Source organism: Amborella trichopoda, chromosome 9 (genome assembly GCF_054954075.1).
Source record: "Amborella trichopoda isolate Santa Cruz 75 chromosome 9, AtrichopodaSantaCruz75HAP2 v2.0, whole genome shotgun sequence".
Lineage (NCBI taxonomy): Eukaryota > Viridiplantae > Streptophyta > Magnoliopsida > Amborellales > Amborellaceae > Amborella > Amborella trichopoda.
This window is the reverse complement of record NC_142344.1, coordinates 47287856-47308071: the sequence shown is the minus strand read 5'-3', so window position 1 is coordinate 47308071 and position 20216 is coordinate 47287856. Positions and strand designations below refer to the sequence as shown.

Genomic DNA, 20216 nt, shown 5'->3' with positions numbered 1-20216 from the left:
TAAAATACCTCAACATCAACTGAGATTCCCTTGAGTCCTTTCTTGAGGAAAAAAAATGCAACAAAGCTCAAACGAGGACACAAGAACCCCTTTCTATTCTAGACCACAGCCAAGGTAAAGATCATTCTCAGATAGCTGTAAAACAATCAACCTGCAAAATCTTACTCAAATGGAGATGAAAAAGGAATCCAATAGGGCATGTTTCTGACACTATTGAGGGACTGTAAGAAGACGAGTAAAGATTCAAGTTCTTTCTTGTCTGCCTCTCCAAAGGAATTGATAGCAAAAGGATCAAAGAAACAGAAACTTCATAAGACAATAACTTCTGAAAGAGCAAAAACCAACCCCTTCTCAATTAGAATTTTACAGTTGCTTGTAAATCATTCTTCTCTTTGTAATGACAAAGCAGATTAAAGAAAAGAAGAAATATGTGAGTTTGCGTACCTAGATATATATAGCCATTCACTTGGTATTGTCTATGTCAACCCCCCTTAACCTTTAAATAAAAGGGTGGCTGCAGATCGAACTGACGATGGAATCAACCACATGTTTTGGCTGGAAAAGAAAACTCAGCTTCAAAAGCGACTCATTAATTGCGCCGGAATGAGTATTCCAGAGAAAGCTTTGGAGCAACAGAGGTTCCATTTGCAGCATAGATTGGGCAACATTACATGTTACATGTAAGCTGTTGCAGTATCAGATAAACAATTGTATAGCTCTCTGTACAAGAGATAAAATCTAGTCTTGGGGCAAGAGGGATCTGTCCTATGTGAGAACAAAAAACCCCAGGATATCAGACAAAAAACCCCAAAAAGACACAGGCATAACTGGGAGTGCGAAACCCCTAGATAGCCAACAAAAACTTTTCTTTCTTTGATCAACATGAGCTTGGGCCCTGCGGAAGCTCGTATCTAATAACAACAGAACCACAACGCATGATGCCGCGCCTTTGGCACATCATACATTCTATCATTCTCTGATACTCCAGTAGTTGCCATAATGCATCACCCTGATCCAATAGGATGGAGTTCCATATACTGCAAGATCACCACTCTTATCTGATACATAGGACCGCATTCCCACTCGATCGTAGAACCCTTCACCTCAGCATGCCCAAGCAAGTCCATTGTCCACCATGGAATATATAAAATAATGAAGACTCTGTTTATAGTTTCTCCCTGGTGTAATACCTTTTATGCCCACAGAATAATGGATTTTAATCAAACTTCAGATAACTCGGATGCTGGACAGGGGCTGGGCAATCTGGGTAAGAAACGTCGACTGTTTAACCAGTCGAGAGATTCACGATTTCTTATTTTGATTCGATGTCATATGCCTTTCGATCAATTTGTCAACAAAGGAACGTATCTGCAGTCAAAGGTTAGAAAGTATCAAAAAGTCAAATATGCACATTAAGGTAAGGTACAGCTCAGGCCAATCAAGGCCATAGATTCAGTTAACATGGCGATTAAAATGTCCAAATGGTTGCAGTGACCAGGTAAAGATATTTCAAAAGACTGAGTGGATGATCAGACAAGTATAAACACATTAAACAAAGAATAAAATGAGTCAATTGTGAACAACAAAATGATAGCTGGAGAAATCTGACCTTGTTCTTCCGCTTGAAGTCCAAAAACTCTGAAATGGACATTGCCTTCTCTGCTGCTGTGCTATTCTCCACTACCTGATCAAGATAAAATATGGAAATTAATGATCAGCATGAACATGGCACACTCTTGATATCTATGCCTCTTTTGAGCCTTACACGAAAAGATAAGAAAATATTTTGACTTCTGTAACAATAAAATGACTTGAAAAAAACTGATGCACAGATTCTTTCCAGGCAGCTAGAGATCAGTGACGTAACAAAAATGGAGGTCAGACATATTCGGCTCTTCATTTTCCTACTGAAAGACTACCCACCAACTACTGATACTACAATATCCTGCAGAAGAGGAGATTTTTTCTTTACACCTCATGGTATTTGGTCATTTTTGGCCAAATTAGTGGAATGTTTGCAGGCAAATTTCATCCTTTTGCATGAAAGAGAGAGAGCGAGCTTGCGGGAACTACTTATGACTATTGCAGCTCAATTCATCTGTTAAGCAAATGGCATGGAGCAAAGATCCACAAATTTTCATGGAAGATATAATTGACCAAGGGAAGAAGTCAATGTAATAATTATCATGAAGGTGGCAAACTGAAAAAAGAACATCTAAAACAACACAAATAGTGTGATCAAAGAGCAAAAAAGCACATATTCTACCAAGGAAGCCTTAAAGTAACCCAATTCTTGAGACTAACAAAAAAGGAAAAAATAAATAAATACCCAATTCTTTTTTTTCTTTTTTTTGAGACAAGGTTGACTAAAAAAAAAAAACCAATTCTTCTTTGGGATTTGCAAAATCGACAAAATAAAAAAGGGAAGAAATAGCCTGTGATAGATCACAATGGATTACCTTAGTTGCACTTTTCCTCAGTATCGACTTGTATCCTTCTTTGTCAATTTTCTTATCTTTATAAAGAGGCATAAGCAAGGAACCCACATAATCCACAAGACCTTGTTTTAACTGATCCATCCCTCCTGCCTGATTATCCAGCATCACTTTGTTTTCAGCAGCTTCTGAAGCACAACTACTTTGCCCCTCTCTTTCTACCTTCACAATGGGATGATTTAATGCCTTAGTTGAATCTTCTTCATCTGTTACATGCAAACCTGAATGCAATACCACATCATCAGCCCCAAATGGATGAGGTTGCCACCTTTCAGTTGCACGATAATCTTTTCCACCAGAAACACTACCAGTGGTACTGTGGACCCATGATTTTTTAAACCTGCTTTCCACAGCCCCACTTTCCCCAGAATGCTCTCTAAGATTCATCTGGGACAAGAGCTCATTTGAGTAGCCCCTCTGTGTATTATGACTTTCACCCAATATCCTCGAATCATCAAGATTTACACATGTCGCAGCAAAATCAACCGACCAATTCCTAACCCGACAGTTTCGAGAGTCTATTTCCGATAAGCAATCTTGCTTCCCTAAAACACCTCCAGGCCACTTTTTCTTCTTAAAATCTGAATCTTCTCTAGAAGCAACATGTTCACGGCGAGCAAATTTGTGAAATGAGGGGATTTTTGGAAGCTCAGGGAGTACATTAGCTTCACAAGATGCATATGCCTGCAGCCATTACATATCAACAATCTAAATCTGTTCCGAAACAATAAAAGAATACAACCAATCGACTAGGGAAAATGTATGAGCTAATTTATGCGAAACTTCAATGAAATAATCAAGATTTAGATTTTGAAATGACCAACCTCTGCAGCTGCAAGTGCTGCGGCTCGAGCTGTTTCAGCAGCTGCTAAAGCAGCAGCTTCTTCTTCGGTCATGACATTGTCATCCACCCTAGAATCTTGCAGCAGGCTTTGAGAACGTGAAGAGTTGGCTTCAGATTTAGAATCATTGCCAGTTTCTGATTTGAGAGGCTTGTTATCTGATTTCTTAGCATGCATATGGAAAGGAGTATGACTTTCAGACGGATCATTGGGTGCCCTAGTTGGAGGCTTCGCATGACTTGTATCTTTAGGCTTCATCTTTAGGGGGTCACCTGTGTTAAGTGAAGCACTTGTTTGCTTAAACAACCTGGATCCCCCATTTGCAGCTTTTTCCTTCCGGAAAACTTCGATCCACATGTTGACTAGCTGGCTAGCAACTGCACGAATATCACGGCTTGTGTGCACACAAACCTTCTCTTTTACTGTTTTTCCAATACCTACAAAAAAGGGTGGGCATATAAGGAATATAAATACATAATGAAGAAGGCATAGCTAGGATAAATTGAAGATCTGATGAAGAGAATGTAGAGGAGCTCTTATTGGAAAGTATATTAGAATCCAATGGTTTATGGTGCACTCATATTCCATATGGATCAGCACTAGCCAAGGAAATGGCAGGCGATGGAAAGGATGTGGGACCCCAAATCTGAGTCATGTCTTGCTCTGGAGGGCTCCTATTCTCTCTCCGTCACAGACCATTTCATTGAACAGTGATGACACTAATGGACTATGGTTTAAGTCCATTAGATAATTATAGTAATGAGAGGCTCGCAACCAAATTATGCATCTTGACATAGATATTTTTTCATTTTACAAAACCATGGTCACAAAATGGGTAACCAGGAAAAACCTTACCAGATAAACGGACAGAAAGTAAATCTGTTGACACAAGCACAAGCAAACGGACACAGTGACGCAAGAGCTGGGTTCCATCCTTTCCCATTGAATCCTATATATACAGAATATAAATATTCATCAACAAATCAAATCTGCAGTTCAAAGGCCAACAGACAAAAAGAACCAAAGTCCAATTATTTTTTTCGCAGCAAATCAAACCTGACGGTCATGGTTTGGACTACGAAGCCATAATTGTGATCTAAGAATGCTACACATATAGTAATTCCTCAAATCTACAACAGCCAAAATAAAACCCTAGCACACCGAAGAGAGCAAAGAAACAAACAAGCCACACATACCAAAATCCATGAGTTGAGTATACTGAGACCCTCTTTAGTTCCAGTGAATGCCTTCAAAACACCGATAGGTAGCTGCAACAACTCCTTAACCAGATATAGGCGCCCAGCCGTAGTCTTTGCATTCAAGAACATATCTTGTAGCAAGGCTTCCTTGGTCAACAACTTCTGGTCCCCATCCAAAGAGCCCTTGCAAAGAACATTGGAGAGCTCACCAGCATCTAGTCTCTTCATCATGTCCCTCACTTCATTTCTCTCAGAATCCGACTGTCTCTGTGCAGCCTCCATGGCCTCCACTTCAGCAGTGTAATCGTTGCTATTCCTCATTATATCAATAATTCTCACTGCTTCTCGAAGCCCACTCATCATGGCACCACCAACTGTGTCTGGGTGCTCTTTACAAGTGGCCTCACCAGCAAAGAAGACACAATTCTCGACCGGCCTCCCCAAAATATCATAATCCTCACCAGATGCTCCGACAGCTACATAAGAGTAAGCGCCCCTACTGAAAGGGTCATCCCCCCAATTCGTCACAACTGAAGCAACTGGATCAGGCACCGAAGCTTCCCCAAAAAGCTTTCGAAGAACCCTAACAGCATGGTCAACATGGTCAGAGGTACTCATGCTCTGGCCATATATGGCTGCTTTTCCAACCACAAGTGCTATCAAAACAGGAGCCCCAATTGTTTTCTTCAAATTCCAAAACATAAAGCAGCGACCTCTGTGATTTGTTTCCTCAGCAGTTGCCCCAAAGTAATCTACATTGTCATCCCAAAACACAAATGGGAATTCCAAGACCACTTTGTTCAGTACCCCAAACCCTAGACGTTGGATAGAGGACAGCTTCCAGTCAGGCAGTGAAGGAGAAAACTTAATGGTATTCGCTTTCAAGCAACCCAGTGGCACAGTGACTAGAACAGCATCCCCCACAAACTCGTGACCACTTGCTGTGGAAACCCTAACTTCGCTTCTCTTGGGGCATTCCCCTTTTGATTGCCCCACAACATATTTGACCTCCTGGACAACTTCATTCAAGCGAATATCAAGCCCCTTACCTTGGGACTCCACAACAGTACTGTACCCCCCTTTTATCATACAGTGAGCCCCACCAAAGCCCCCATAGACATCATCTTGGTTCCAGTAAGGAAGTGACACTATGTCAAGCTGAGCAGCACAGCCATATTCCAAGTTGGCGAAATGCCAATCCATCACTCTTCTCTCAAGAGGACTCAACACATCATCTTCAGTTCTATTCGTATTCCTATCCGGAGTTCTGCTCTCAGCCACTGTGGAAATTTCACTATCAAATGCAATGGCAGCGTTCAAGGAGCTGAAATCATCACTAACTTTAAGCAGATCTAACTCTGGAGTCACACTAGCGATATGAGCCTCGCGTCGCTTCCTAAGGGCATACTCCAACCCATCTTCAAGTGACATCTTCATTGCAGCTTCACCATTTTGGGCAACAAGCACAACCATGTCATCGAGAAGACTGTTATACTCAGCTTCTAAGGCTTCATCCAAATCACCAGGAACTTTTACACCGGACACAATATCATATAGAGGGCACTCACTGTTCAACACAGTGAGCTCAAGACCGAGTTGTGTGCAAACCAAGGAAGAAGGATCCGGTCTCCTTTCGGTTGCAACATCCGCCTCCACCCCAGTTATAATGCTTGCACCAAGATCAACAGGAACAGAAAGAGATGAACGATCTGTGTGGACACGACCTCCAATCCTGTTACGAGCCTCAAGAATACAGACTCGAAAACCATGGCGTTGCAAATGTCGTGCGGCCGTTAAACCAGCGGGACCTGCCCCAATAACAATCACCTTTTCACCGGATTCCATTGAGGTCTCAATGACACCATTCAGCACAAAAGGATCCAACCTAACCCCCTTTTCAATAGTCTCACTCTCAAGCGACTGAACATAAAGCGCCCTTTGATTGTCTATCTCATCAAATCCATCTTCTTTGTACAAAGCTTGGTTATGATTGAGAACGAAGCCAGCATGAGGATCAATTCCCAGTTCTCCAGAATTTTTAAGAGACAATGGCTCTGCCACCGTGGGGTACAGATGACCTTTGTTGGGTTCCACATAATTAGCATCAAGGCTTGAAGTGGGTATAGTTGGTAGGCCATCTTCATGGGGGCCATCATTCTGAACCAACCCAACATTCTCAGAAGTCTTGACCTGACCCAGAATGTAAGCAACTTCCTCCTCAGAATCAGCAGCAACTTTGCCTTCATAACTACTTCGAGTTTTGTTTCCTCTTGCAAGTTTCAGTTGAGGAGTTCCATGGTTTCTTGAATTTTCTTTTTCAGCAGCAATGCCTACATTTATATAACCCTGCTCAAGGCATATTAGTACTTGAATTACATGTGTTTAAAGTTTTTTTTCTCCAAAAAAAAAAAAACATCAGGGATCTAAGGAATCAAAAAAGGACTTGCGCATATCTATCACCATTAAGTGAAGCAAATCTACCCATTTATGTTGAGATATTTTCAGGGAATGTTTCCCATATGTAACGCCTTCCTGGCTTAAACTTTGCCAGATTATGGTTCCAGCAAAGCAGGATTCATCCAGTGGTTGTGCTTCATATGGGGCTTAAATGCATTTATTACAAGTTTTCGTTCATCCTCAATCTCCTAGAGGAGATCAAAACTCAATATGGCTGATAATTATTCAGCTAGTTAAGCACAAATGTCTGCATGGTTTAATATATCTATTTTCTTCTCAAACAGATGCTTAGTATGAGTAAATGAAATGACAAGAGAAGATTTTACAAAATGACTATGATATGCCAATATTCTTAGCATTCTAGAAATACTAATTTACAAAATAAGGATCCATCATATATGCTGTCCTTGTTTTCTTCATTCTTTCCTTTCCTGTCAGTATTTTTATTTTATAAATATTTTTTTACTTTGTTCCACATTTTAATGTGATGGACACTGGCCTGAAGGTCAAATTAGTTTGGACTATGCTCTTAGCAGAGGTTGTTTTTTTCCTTTTTGACTAAGTTGAGCACATTGGACTGACGTTGCAGTCATATTCCTTTCCCTAATGAAGAACATGAATAGTTCGAGTCATACATCCATAAATTGTTTTTTCCTTTTTTTGATGGTAGCCATCCATAAAATTATTATTTTTTAAGCTGAGCCATCCATAAAATTATTCAACATATACATTAACATATAATTTGATTTTATAAAATTAAAAAGGCAACAGACATGCAGAAGTAACCTTCAAAAGGGATAGGGGTATCATGAAATAAATAATTTGAATTCAACCTCATGAGATGCCATTTCAAACTTACCTGCACTTAACATCACTACCAAGGAAAAAATTACTTACATGATGGTCCAGAAATGAATAAATCTCTCGAATAAGGGCAGCACGTGGTGATTCATCTTCCAGAGGAACATTAGTTATCCCGCAGTCTGACAGAGGCAATATGCGACATACATCTTTACTCCAAAGACCTAGGATCATATTCCTGCAATATTATACATACAAAAAATCAGAAAGTGAGTGGTCACCTCAATGCTCTAATCTCACAGTAACACAGATCACTAAGGGGAGAACAATATCAAAATTTTAGACCTTGCAAGTCTAGTTCCCTTTAAGAAGCTATAGAATGTCCAATTATGCTGGTAAAGTAGACAAGCAGTCATGATTGAAGTTGTCGATTAGCACATAAAATTTCCAAAGACAAACTCATCATTCAATATGAAGAAATTAAATATGGCAACCTGGTCAAAACTTGCCATGACAAGATAAGGTCAAACATGGTAAAAGTTTAAATATTGATCCCATGTTAGCCCATTCCATATGCAACCCTTGTCCTCTGATCATATTAGGATGCTTGCACTATCGGAAATATAAAAAACAACAAACATAGTATGACAGTATGTGAAGCTATTGCTTCAAATGCAAGAAGAAAAGCAAACTATAATAACTTGCCCCCAAAAAAGTACTGCTATCAAAATGACTGCGGCATACTCTGTCTATTTAAGCTAAGACCATCCGTGGATGGAAAGAAAGTGGGACCCACCACAGGAGGACATGACCCTAATAGTGAGTCCCACTCTTTCTCTACTGGACAGTGATTGCAATGTTCAAAAAATCAACCCCCCCCTGCCTAGGCGGCCAGGAAGCCAAATCGCCTAGGCAGGCCAGCTAGGTGTTGTGGGTCTAGGCGCCTGCCCTAAGGCGGGTGCCTAGGCAACGCCCCGAGACAGGGAGGCCCAGGGGGGAAATGCCCTTGGCCGGGGGCATTTTCAGACTCCCCCACCACCCCATTTCTCCTTAAAAACGGGGGTGGAAGGGTTCAGGGGGACATTCTAGTCCCCAAAACCCCTCTTGTGCATCCTAGAAGAGAGAAAAACTCTCAGAAAACTTGGGATTTGAGATTTTTTTGCAAGATCGAAAAAATTTCAATCTTTTTCAGTTTCTTGCGAAAAGAAAAGAGATACTTCGAGATAGTTTTTGGAGCTTGGAGTGGTCGCGAGAGGACTTTTGGCGACCAAAGATCACCACTTTGGGCCGATATCAATTTCATTTTGAAAGGTTAGTGCATTACAATATTTGAATTAGGAATTGTATTTTTTCGTATAATGTACTATGATTTGAATCATTTGATATTCTTCTTTCCTTTTTTTGATATTTTCACATTTTTGTACTTGAAAGTTGAAAGCTTGAAATGTGTTGCGAATATTTCCCAGTTTGGACCTATATCGAATTCATATTGAGTTCTGTTGCAATTTGATGATGTTTGTGTCTATCTACTCTATAATTACCTATTTTTTGAGTTTTGTTGCAATTTGATGATGTTTGTGCCCATCTACTCTGTAATTACCTTCTTTTTTCTTTTTTTTTCAGGGGCTTTGGGCCTCTAAAACTGCCCAAAAACTCCCTAAGGAGGGGCCTAAACCCCTGCTCTAAGAACCCCCGCCCCTTTTTTTGGTTTTTATTTTTATTTTTTTTGGGATGAGGGAGGGATGTTGGTAGTTTTACCTATCCTTCTTCCTGGGAGCCCACCTGAGCGGTCGCATCCCACTTGTTGAATATTAAGGAATTGCTCCAATGGATTATGAGTATATTACCGATCCATTCAATTATAGCACACTTTCTGATACAAGAATCTTGAGCACACTACAGTCTATACACGAATATCAATCCAAAGCTTAGGTAAAGAACATGTGTTAGACGGTCCATAGACTAAAAAATGAAAAAAATATTGATAACAGAATCATTGAACTCTAGGCCATTTATGAAGACAGGATACCTGCATTCAAGATATTCCTGTAGCCCTCCTCTACGTTTCAGAACTTCCTTAAATCTTATCTTTTCAGCTGGACCGGGAGCACGAGCTTTCAACCCAGCTGCCACAGCTGCTGCAGCACCACTATCAGCATCAAGGAACAAACTTGAAAAAGAATCAGGCCTAGTTTTGCTTCTAGTCAACCGATCTTCATCATCTAAAGAAAAGGATCTCTCCTCATGCATCAAGACATCATCCCAATCACTATCTCCTTCATAAGTCATGTCACCATATCTCCGCCTCTTCACTTTTCGCAACACTCGTTGGGCAGCAGTCAGCCTCTGAGATTTCTTCTCTAAAGTAGATGTCTTTCCTGCATGATCAGGATAAAATAATCTCTTAAGATTTCATCGGAAAGGAACCGATGAATTGCTTTGAATAAATAGACAATCAAATTGTCACAAGAACCCAACCTTTTGAGCCATCACTAGACATTGGAATTTCCTCTTTGTTCTTTTCTGTAGCAAAACTACAAGATTCATGGACTTGTGTAGAAGGTAAATCCTTTGAGAAATCTTCAGATGTTTGATTTGGAATATCTTCAGAAATGGGGGTTTCTTCCTCATAGACAAAAGCTGAATTTGGCTTCTGAAAAGTTTGGTTCTCATCAGAAAGTGGATTCAACCCATCATTTGAATCGAAGAACTGTTTATGTCCCAAAGCTCCATCGGGGGCCTGATCCACACAAACCTCCGGCTTAGGAAACAATGCCTGATCTAGAGTAGAAGAATAAGGTGAAAACCCATCATTTGAAACAAACCCGTAACATCGACTGAGACCTCCATCAAGCCTTGGCGAACTTGAGTCCTTAACTGGAACTGAACTCAGGGCAACAGATTTATTCAATCCTTCATTCTCCATCTGCAAGTCCTGCATCTGATTTGCGTTCGAAATGTGATTCAACCCACCCGATCTGTCCTCTGGTAGAGAAGCAGAAAAAGATGTTTGAACTTGGGCACGTGGAGAATCTCTGTTAATTTCAACTGAAGGGAAAGCCTTCAGTTCATCATCTAAAATTCTATCAAAAGCTTGAGATGACCCATCATCAAGCCTATCAATTTTCTTGGGCATCTTAGCTTGGGAAAAGTTACAGGACTCCAATACCTGTGTGAACTGCAAATTTTGTAGTTCGGAGTAGCTTTGTTGCCTTAGCCCACCATCGGAAATACCACTGTTTAGTGGGACTTGAGCCAACCGCTTTGAAAGGGAAACCAAACTAAACTCTTGAATTACACCTGAGGACGAGTCATTTGAAGTTCCATCAGATCTCCTGGTCTCATCTGTCGCAAGTGAAAGTGAAGCGAAATGGTGATTCTGAGCAAGTGGAGAGCACCCGTCTTCTTGAACTCCTCTAGTTTGACCGAAACTATCACCTGATTTCTGAGTATCTTCTGTCAATTTTAAAATACCAGCACCTGTAGTCGTACCTGTAATTTGAAACAGATCCAACTCATCCACACTCATCAGGGTTTCCTCTTTCTTCTTGAGCATTGAACCAGAACCAGATTCCTGAAGTAGGGCAGACTGTGAATCCTTCAAATTTTCGACAGAAACCTCCTCAAAACCACTATCAGAGCTTGGGGTTTCTCTCATCTGCTCATCTATGGCAGCACAATGAGATTTCATTAATGAAACAGGGATAGATATCTCCATATTTACATCAATGCTTTGGTTCAATCCATCATTAAACCTCCGGGTCTCCGTTCCCTTCTTCTGATATGTAACAGAGCGGGATCTTCGAACTGGGGCGGGCAATGAATCCTTCAACAACTCAACAGATGGTCGATCCAAAGGGTCCTCAGTCCTCAAATTTTCCTCTCTCTGTTTCCTCAGAGAAGCAGAACGTGTCTTTCGAACCAGTGCTGAGATCAAAAAGTCTTTAGGGCTCTTATCGGAGACCTTTTGTTGCACATCATCAGAAATTAGGGTTTCTCCAATTTTCTTACGAATCAAAGCAGCTCGAGATTTCGGAACTAGGGCAGAAAGAAGTGAATCCTCCTTGACTACATCTGATTGATCAGACCCATCATCAAACTTTAGGGTTTCCTCAACAGGTTTTGCAATAGAAGAAGAGCGAGGCCTTGTAGACTTAGTCGAAAGCAGTGACCTAGATTCATCAACAACAGAAGGCTGACCTTTTAAAGCTCTAGTGAACTTTTTCGACAATTTCACTCTGGATTGCTTTGAAACCAAACAATTGCTCTCACTTGACTCTTTAACTATCTTTGGCACCTTCAATTTCTTCTTGAAATTAGCTAAAGTATCATCCATGTCTGCGACAATGTTGACATTAACAGAGACCTCCTCACTGACCTTTGAATCCTCTGCCCTAATTTCAGAGCCCTCTTCATTGTCAGACTTTTTCGTTTTAGGGTTTCGTAACTTCTTGATCTTGAATAGGGTTCCTATAGGTAACTCATCGTCTGAATCACCCTGAAATTCTATGGATTTCAGGTTTCTCTTTAGACCCACCTTCTTGTTATCCAACCCGTCCATTCCCCCTTCACCACTATCCATTACTGCACCATCCAAACCAGGCCTAAAAATTACAGAGGTCTTCCTAACCCGAATTCTTTAACCTAGAACCTGAATATCGCTGCAGTGACTCTCCCAACCCCAATCCCTACTCACCCAACAATGTATAGGTACTCTCTCTAACCCATCATCATTGCACTCCAAATCATCCTTCTCTTCACCCAAACATGCCCATCTATTCCCCTTTCTCCATTACACAGGTCGACATCATTCATGACGTGTCCAATTTCTTCTATAAAAAACCAAAAATAGCAACTAACCCAAAAACACAGACGATACTCTGAAACTCCTCACACAACAGAGAAAACCCTAAAAACCAGGTTTTGAGAGAGAGAGAGACCCAACTACAAAAACTGAATAAACCAACTAAAGGTATATGGCGAAAACCAGAAAACCAAGATAATAAAACAAGTTAAAAAAAAGAAAAAGAAGAAGAAGAAAAGCAAGTATAGTAAGAGAATTCAACAATAGCTTAATTCAAAAACTTGTAACTGGGTTGGAAGAACACCACCTGGTTAGGGTAGAGAGCATGATACCACCGACGTGCTCAAAGTGGCAATGCTGAAATTGAAATTTGGGCCTCTCTATTTTTGCAAAAAATCAATGTTTAGACTTTAGAGAGAGAAAAATGAGAAAGAATGGATGAATGTTCGCAGGATTGAAACTGGGGACATCATAAATCTCATGGAGGGAATGTGTTCTAAGAGAGGTTTCCATTTTTCATTTTTGGTGATGTTTTGGAGAGAGAGAGAGATGTTTTTCGAGGAGAGAGAATGGGGTAGGGCGCATTCGATAGAGAAATTTAGAGAGAGATAAATCTAGAGAGAGAAAGATAGTGGTGAAGAGCTGATGGCCTTAATGTTTCCCGAAGCGGGCACTCCACATCGTCCAATATTCAGAAGAAATTCGTATTGTCGTGGCATAAAGTTTGTTAATTTGTTTCATTTTCAGAAGAGATTACTATCTACTAAAAATAGTTGTTTTTTTTTTTTTTTTTTCTCTCTACTTGGAGCAGCATGGGTGGCAGCTTTAAAAGTTCAAACTTTTTTGATTCACTAAGTTAAGTTTGATTAGGGGTAGGTTCAAACTCTTGGGTGGTCGAACTCTCTTGGCGAAAGGCCCGTCGATACTTCTCAAAGAGTTTAATGGGAAAAAAGATCTTTTACGCATGATAGAAATGGAACTCAGATATCAAATCGCGTTAGCGCAACGGCTTTCACAATTAGCGCAACGGTTTTCACACTAAGCTAGTTGTTGCTAGTTGCAAGAAAATGAATGCACGCTAGCGCTCCTCTTGTCAATCAAGAGACCAAGTTCCCCTACCATGATCAAGATGTTGGATCTTCCATAGTGTATCACCTCACCATCCTAATCACGTAGCTTGAGCCAATTTCTAAACGACTGACCAATAGTTGGTCCTTGCTATCATAGTCTTTGCTCGTTTCCTTATCAGGCTTTACTAGGCCTCTCATTATGGCAATTTACCTATGCTACACACTAAAGCACTAATGGAGGAAGAGTAACATCAAAGAACTTGCTCTAACCAGAAAACTTACTAATTTATTGTAAATCCCTGTATGGATTTTTTATTGGAGTTAATGACAATTATTTAGGGGATAATGAGATTTTTATGGTCGGGCTCAAAGAATTAAAAATATATTTCACTTAGTGCAACGGAACAAGTGTGTTTGACAAAAACAAAGAGGTTTGGGAATTAGAAACCTCAACTAAATAAGGAATTGAGCTTGGGTCGAGGCGATCGTAGCTTGATTTTGTTTGAAGTTTCATTTCTATGCAACCTTGTCAAAAAAAAAAAAAAAACTCAATAAAATAAACACAACACAACTAATGAAGTGGTAGTGGAGGAGTGTTAGGCAACTTCTACTATAGTTGTTATTGGAGGAAATATGTTTAAAATTTTAAAATTCTAAAAAATAAAACATTTAACTAAGTTATCAATAAGTAATTATCCATGAGAACTTTACTAAACTAATATAATTATGTCAATCAATTTAGATGTCTCATGACCCTCATCCTATCATCTAAGATTGGCTACAAATTCTAAAAAATAAAACATTTCATAAAGTTATCAATAAGTAATTTATTCATGAGAAGTTTATTAAACTAATATAATTAAGTCAATCAATTTAAATATCTCATGACTCTCATCTCATCATCTAAGATTGGATACAAAATAAGGCAAAAATGACAAAATGATTAAAACATAATATAATCACTAGCATTATCCAAAATTAAATATACGATATGGTAAAAGCATCATAATTAATAGAAAAGTTAGGAGTTTGGGAAGGTGTAAACCCCAAGTCATGTAGCCATGCATCATCATCATCATCACGATTATCATAATTTGTGGAGGTATACTTATTATCCATCTCTTTTAAAGCTTTTTCTATAAATGAATCAAGTTGTTTAAGATTAATTGCATTACAATTACATTTTTCATTTTCACGAGATGCAGTCATCATCTTCGTGTCCACTCTTACGTAAACCAAGTCAGTTAACATAGTTGATGTCAATTTATTTATTTATTTTGGTTTCTATCGCTTCAAAAACACTCCAGTTTCTTTCATACACTGATGAGCTACATGGTTGGCTCAAAATCTGAATATCAACCATTCGAAACAGTGGAATACTTTCTCCACATGCTTCCCACCAAACTCCTACATAATAAAAGTGAAATAAAATATTTTCTTAAAAATAATGAAAAAACTAATAATATAATAAGATACATAATAACACAAGAAGATACTTATGAGAATGAGTTGCTAACAATAATCACATTGCAACACCATCAAATACGTGTGTGGTATTTCAACAACTTTGAAAATAATACATTTTTTTTCTCTTTGGGATCATTGTATTTGAAAATAAGGCAATGCCATTTTTCAATTCAGGATTATCAAGTTTAACAAACCCACCACACATTAAAAATAGATTAAGAAATGTTGCAGCAATATGAATAGGGTGAAGTTTATTTTCCTTTTGCTTCTTTTCAAATTTTTTCAATAATTCAAGATATTTAGATTCATTGTTATTACAATTCATCTTTAGTGCTTTCCTTTCCCTTTGTATCTCTTCACATAAGTATCACATGCCCTTAAATATCAACCATACGAATCACCTTGATATCAAGAGGCTCTAATGTGGTGATTATATCAATTGTATCATTCCAAAATTTGAAGCTTTGAATTATTTCAGTGATTTCTTTTTCATTTTTACTCTTGTTATGGCCCATAGATTTCCGCTTGGATGCAACCATCAATCTCAAACCCCTTTTTACTTGCAATATAAATTAAATCATAAAAAAGTCAATGGCAAATATAGTTTTACCATACTTTTCAATTCCCTTTTATTTGTGTGATTTCTCATTAAATTTAAAATAATGATATGTCAACACAAAAAATTCACTATCAACTTAGCATCTTTAATTACATTTGTTACCTAACGGACATCCTTATCAATGTCTTTTAGAAGCTAAATTAACAAATGGGCAGCATACTGTGTTTTATGAATATGAGGGAATTTCGATTCTATCAGATCACCAACAACTACATAATTTGATCAATTGTCAGTCACAAGTTGAATAATATTTTATGGCCCTAACCACTCAATGACTTTAATAAACACATTTCCAAGAAATAATCCAATTTTTCTATGCTCAAATACCTCAAATGATTTAATAAAAATTGAGGTCTTTGGACAAGAAGCAATAATATTAAGGAAAGACTGATTTTTCATATCCAACCCGATATTTGATATCAAAGTGATTCATGATTGAACCCACAACTTCTTTATTAAAGTTACTTATGCATCCTTCCTAAGCTCTTGTACCAATTTAGTGTGAAGAGAAGAGTAACTTGGTAAAGTGTAACCTGCTCCAAAAATGATACATACATTTATCATATTAACAAATGATTGTATATTGAAAACTTTAAATGCAATATTATTCATAATAAATGTACGAGCAACTTCTTTATTAACAAAGTCTTTATCTTTCTTGTTTAACAATGATGATGAATAATTTTGTTGCAAATGAAAAATGTTAGTAGAGGTACACAGTGACGAATTAGAATTACCTAGGCCTAAGGAACTTTGATCAATATTTTGAGCATATGATGTGATTTTATTTTTATTCTTTGGGGGCTTAGAGGATACCCTATGTGTTGCGCATACTGCCAAAGCTTGTACATCAAGTACTTGAAGGCAAGGTATTATATCATTCCCATGTTAGCTTGACAAGTGATACTTGAATCTTATAACCCTTGCAGAAAAACCTTCGCCACAAAATTTGCAATATAATTTATTTCCTCTTTAATCAAATTAATCCCAAAAAAGATCTTTTGACCTAACCACTGTTTCTTCTCTTTTTTAAAAAAATCAAATAAAAAATATAAAAAATATAAGTACACATCCACAAATTAATAATCTAAAATTATAAGAATATGTTAATGAATAAACAATATTTTAACACACACATTAGGGGTTCATGCACTTAAGATGAACCACCTCAAAGAAATCCACAAGCTTAACTTGTTAATGTGTAGATAAAATAGCATGGTAGGCTATTTAATGAAATTATTGAAAGTAAATATGTGTTTAATTTGCATTATACATAATCAAAATAAAATTAAGTAGAAATAAACAAAATGAAATGATAAAATTGATGAAAATTTTAGATATATCTAGAAACTAAGATCGCACCATATTAAATATCCCACTGTATTAGATCCATAAGTTACAACATATTAGTTCTTACATCCATGAGTAAGTTATACCATATTAAATATCCCATAATATTAAAGACTTTAACATTGCAATGTATTAAAGAGAGGGAAAAAGTTTATATAAGGTGTCAACCTTATAATGTACAAGTAAGGGGCATCTCAAAACTCATTGGAAAAGTTGTTTCATCATTAGAAAACTCTCAAATTGATCATCTCTACTTCAATATTTATGAGTATAAAAAAAATAAATTGAATTTCAAGTATTAATAATAGTACATCCTGTAACACATTATCTAGATCGTATATTATCAAGATATTTAAGTGTTTATAGATTTGCTAGATCTGCACCATTTTTTGAGCTTTTACTTTCATGATAGGGTGAAAAATACATTTTAGAACAATCATAAGAGTTTCAACACCTAAAATACATCTTACAAGATTTTGAGGGGCACCTTATAGTGATTGTTTAAAGTTGACACCTTATAACCTCACCTGAAAGAGGCAAGACTTAAAGTTAAAATTGGAGTGGAGAGAGAGAGAGAGAGAGAGGGAGCAAATGCAGAAGAGTAGGAACAAGATGGTGGACACAAAAGCCCAGAGAATGTGAAGAAGGTTGTGGATATGAAACCCTAAGCCGAGTGTTCTATCATGAGTTAGGTTTGAGGATTGATCCCTAGTCTGTATTTTATTTTAAAGCTTTTGTTTTAAGGATTTGTAGAAATTGTGATAATCTGGATGGTCTTTGAGCCCTAATTTGGATGAGTTTCTGTGGAATTTCGTCAACCAAAAATTGGGGTTTTTGATTAAATGGTTTTATGCTTTTTTATTATAATTTATGAGGTGAAATTGTCATGAGATTGCCAAATCTCTTTCAAGTTTCAACAGAGCTTATGCCATAAATAACGTATTTCCATAATTATTATTAATCACAAATAAAATAAAATTTAATTAAAAATCACAAATAAATTATAGTTCATCCCAAACCAGAGAAGAAATAAAGTGAAACTTAATTCAAGAAATTTGAACATTAGACAATGATTTTCCACAACAATTAGCAAAATTTGCACCTATACGTTCATGTTAAAATAAAAAATAAAAATTCATACCTTTAATTTGCAACTATGGCTTTGAAGAATACGAATTGAGCATAAACCGTAATGAGATAATAAAACCTACAAACATATAACCCCAGTGCTTGGGGATAAACATTTCTTTTGTAGGGAATATAAATCTGTTGGAAAATAATAAGTTTTTTATAGAAAGGATGATAATAGATGTTACTTAAAATAGGAAAAAGGTATTTATCTTTTAAAAATAAAAAAGTATACAGGAATAAATTGAAAATTATTTTTGGTCCATTTTTTTTCATGAAGTTCAATAGGGTGCGTATTAAATGTTTTTTGTGAAAATAACACGTTTTTTTGCCGATGTTTTGAAAATATCGTAGATTTAAATATATATTTTTAAAAAGCCCTTTTTAAAAAAAGTCGCGTTAAAAACGAAGACTTGTCTCACGACCAATATGGCTATGCATAGGAAATGAAGCAGAAGCAAAAGCAAAAGCCCTGCTCTAAGGTTTGCTGCCATTGGATAATCCGGATTTACTATTCATAAAGAGAAAATATATAATAAAGTAATTATGGAGTTTCAAACTATATATTCTTGTAGCAGTTTCTCAATCAATTAGGGCAATTATTATTGGGGGCTCTCTACAACGATATGGAAAAACGGATAAGAGGAGAAGTAGATGCATGAAGGGTTGTACTTCTTTTTAGAAATTACAAAAAACTCGAAGACAATATTTTCTATGCAACTTACTCTCAATTTAATTTTTTCTTATTTTTTTTTCCAAAACAAACTTTCTATGAAACCCTCAAAGGAAAAAATTTATTTTTAAATGGAAATGCCCTTCCCGTACATAAAAATCAATTTGGACCCAGTAGTACATTATCGGAGCGCACCATCACATTGTCGGAACGCACAAGTGCCGGACTGCCCTTTGCAACTGTTGGACCACCCTTTGCAACTGCCGGACCACACTTTACACAGTGCCAGAGCCCTACTGCCAGACCGCACCTTACATAGTGCCAGAGCCGGACCGCACCTTACATAGTGCCAGAGCCTTACGAAACTTTACATAGTGCTAGAGCCCTATTGCCGGACCGCACCTTACATAGTGCCAGAGCCTTACGAAACTTTACATAGTGCTAGAGCCCTATTGCCGGACCGCACCTTACATAGTGCCAGAGCCTTACGAAACTTTACATAGTGCTAGAGCCCTATTGCCGGACCGCGCCCTACTGCCAGATGGCACTTTACAAAGTGCCAGAGCCTTACTCCTGAACCAAACTTTACATAGTGCTAGAGCCCTATTGCCAGACCGCACTTTACACAGTATGGGAGCCTTAGTCCTAGACCGAACTTTACATAGTACTTACTAGAGAGCTACTGTCGGACAGCACTTACACGGTGTCGGAGCCCCTATTTTGGTGGGATAGAGGAAAGAGAGACATGGGTAAAGTAAAAGTAAGGAAGGATAGTTTAAGTATATTTTTATTTTTTATTTGGCTGGGGTTTTTGTATAGAAAATATATTTTGGAGACAAAAGTAAGAGAAAAAGTTAAGTTGGCGATAAGTTACATGAAAAGTGTAGTTTTGGGTTTTGTTTTTAATTTTCCCTTTTAATAAAAATTTTATCATAAATTGATATTGGATTTTTCCCTAATTTAGGGTTTTATCACATTAAAAAAAGACCTTAGGTTCCTTGTGTGATTGTGAATGTGTTAATGTTCTTTGCTGTTGGAATTTATTTTCTCAGTTAATCATTGCATATAAATCTATTATATTGGATTTAATATTTTGAGAAAATTACATATCGTATGAGAGACTAGTTTTCTCAAGTAAATTGATTGTGTATGTAGGGATGTCCATCGCTGAATTATTGGAAATAGAGGGGGAGAAATGATGATGTCTAATTCAATGGAAAAAATGTTTCTAGAAACCTATCACGAGGAGTACCAAATATGGAAAGGATGGTGCAAAATAATGAACATGTTGAAAGCTGTGGTTTCGAGTAA

The 20216-nt window shown here is 37.6% G+C and overlaps 1 protein-coding gene across 1 annotated transcript; it reads right to left on the bottom strand.

Annotated features, from left to right (window-relative positions):
* Positions 1–323: 323 nt before the first annotated feature.
* On the bottom strand, positions 324–13337 carry LDL3 (LSD1-like 3). The gene is made up of 9 exons (XM_011628938.3): positions 10273–13337; positions 9824–10172; positions 7891–8032; positions 4534–6882; positions 4193–4286; positions 3320–3774; positions 2460–3179; positions 1610–1684; positions 324–1368 (listed from the first exon to the last, which is right to left on the bottom strand). The coding sequence occupies exons 1-9, from the start codon at positions 12374–12376 to the stop codon at positions 1303–1305; spliced, it is 6354 nt and encodes a 2117-aa protein (XP_011627240.2). The 5' UTR covers positions 12377–13337; the 3' UTR covers positions 324–1302.
* Positions 13338–20216: the final 6879 nt, after the last annotated feature.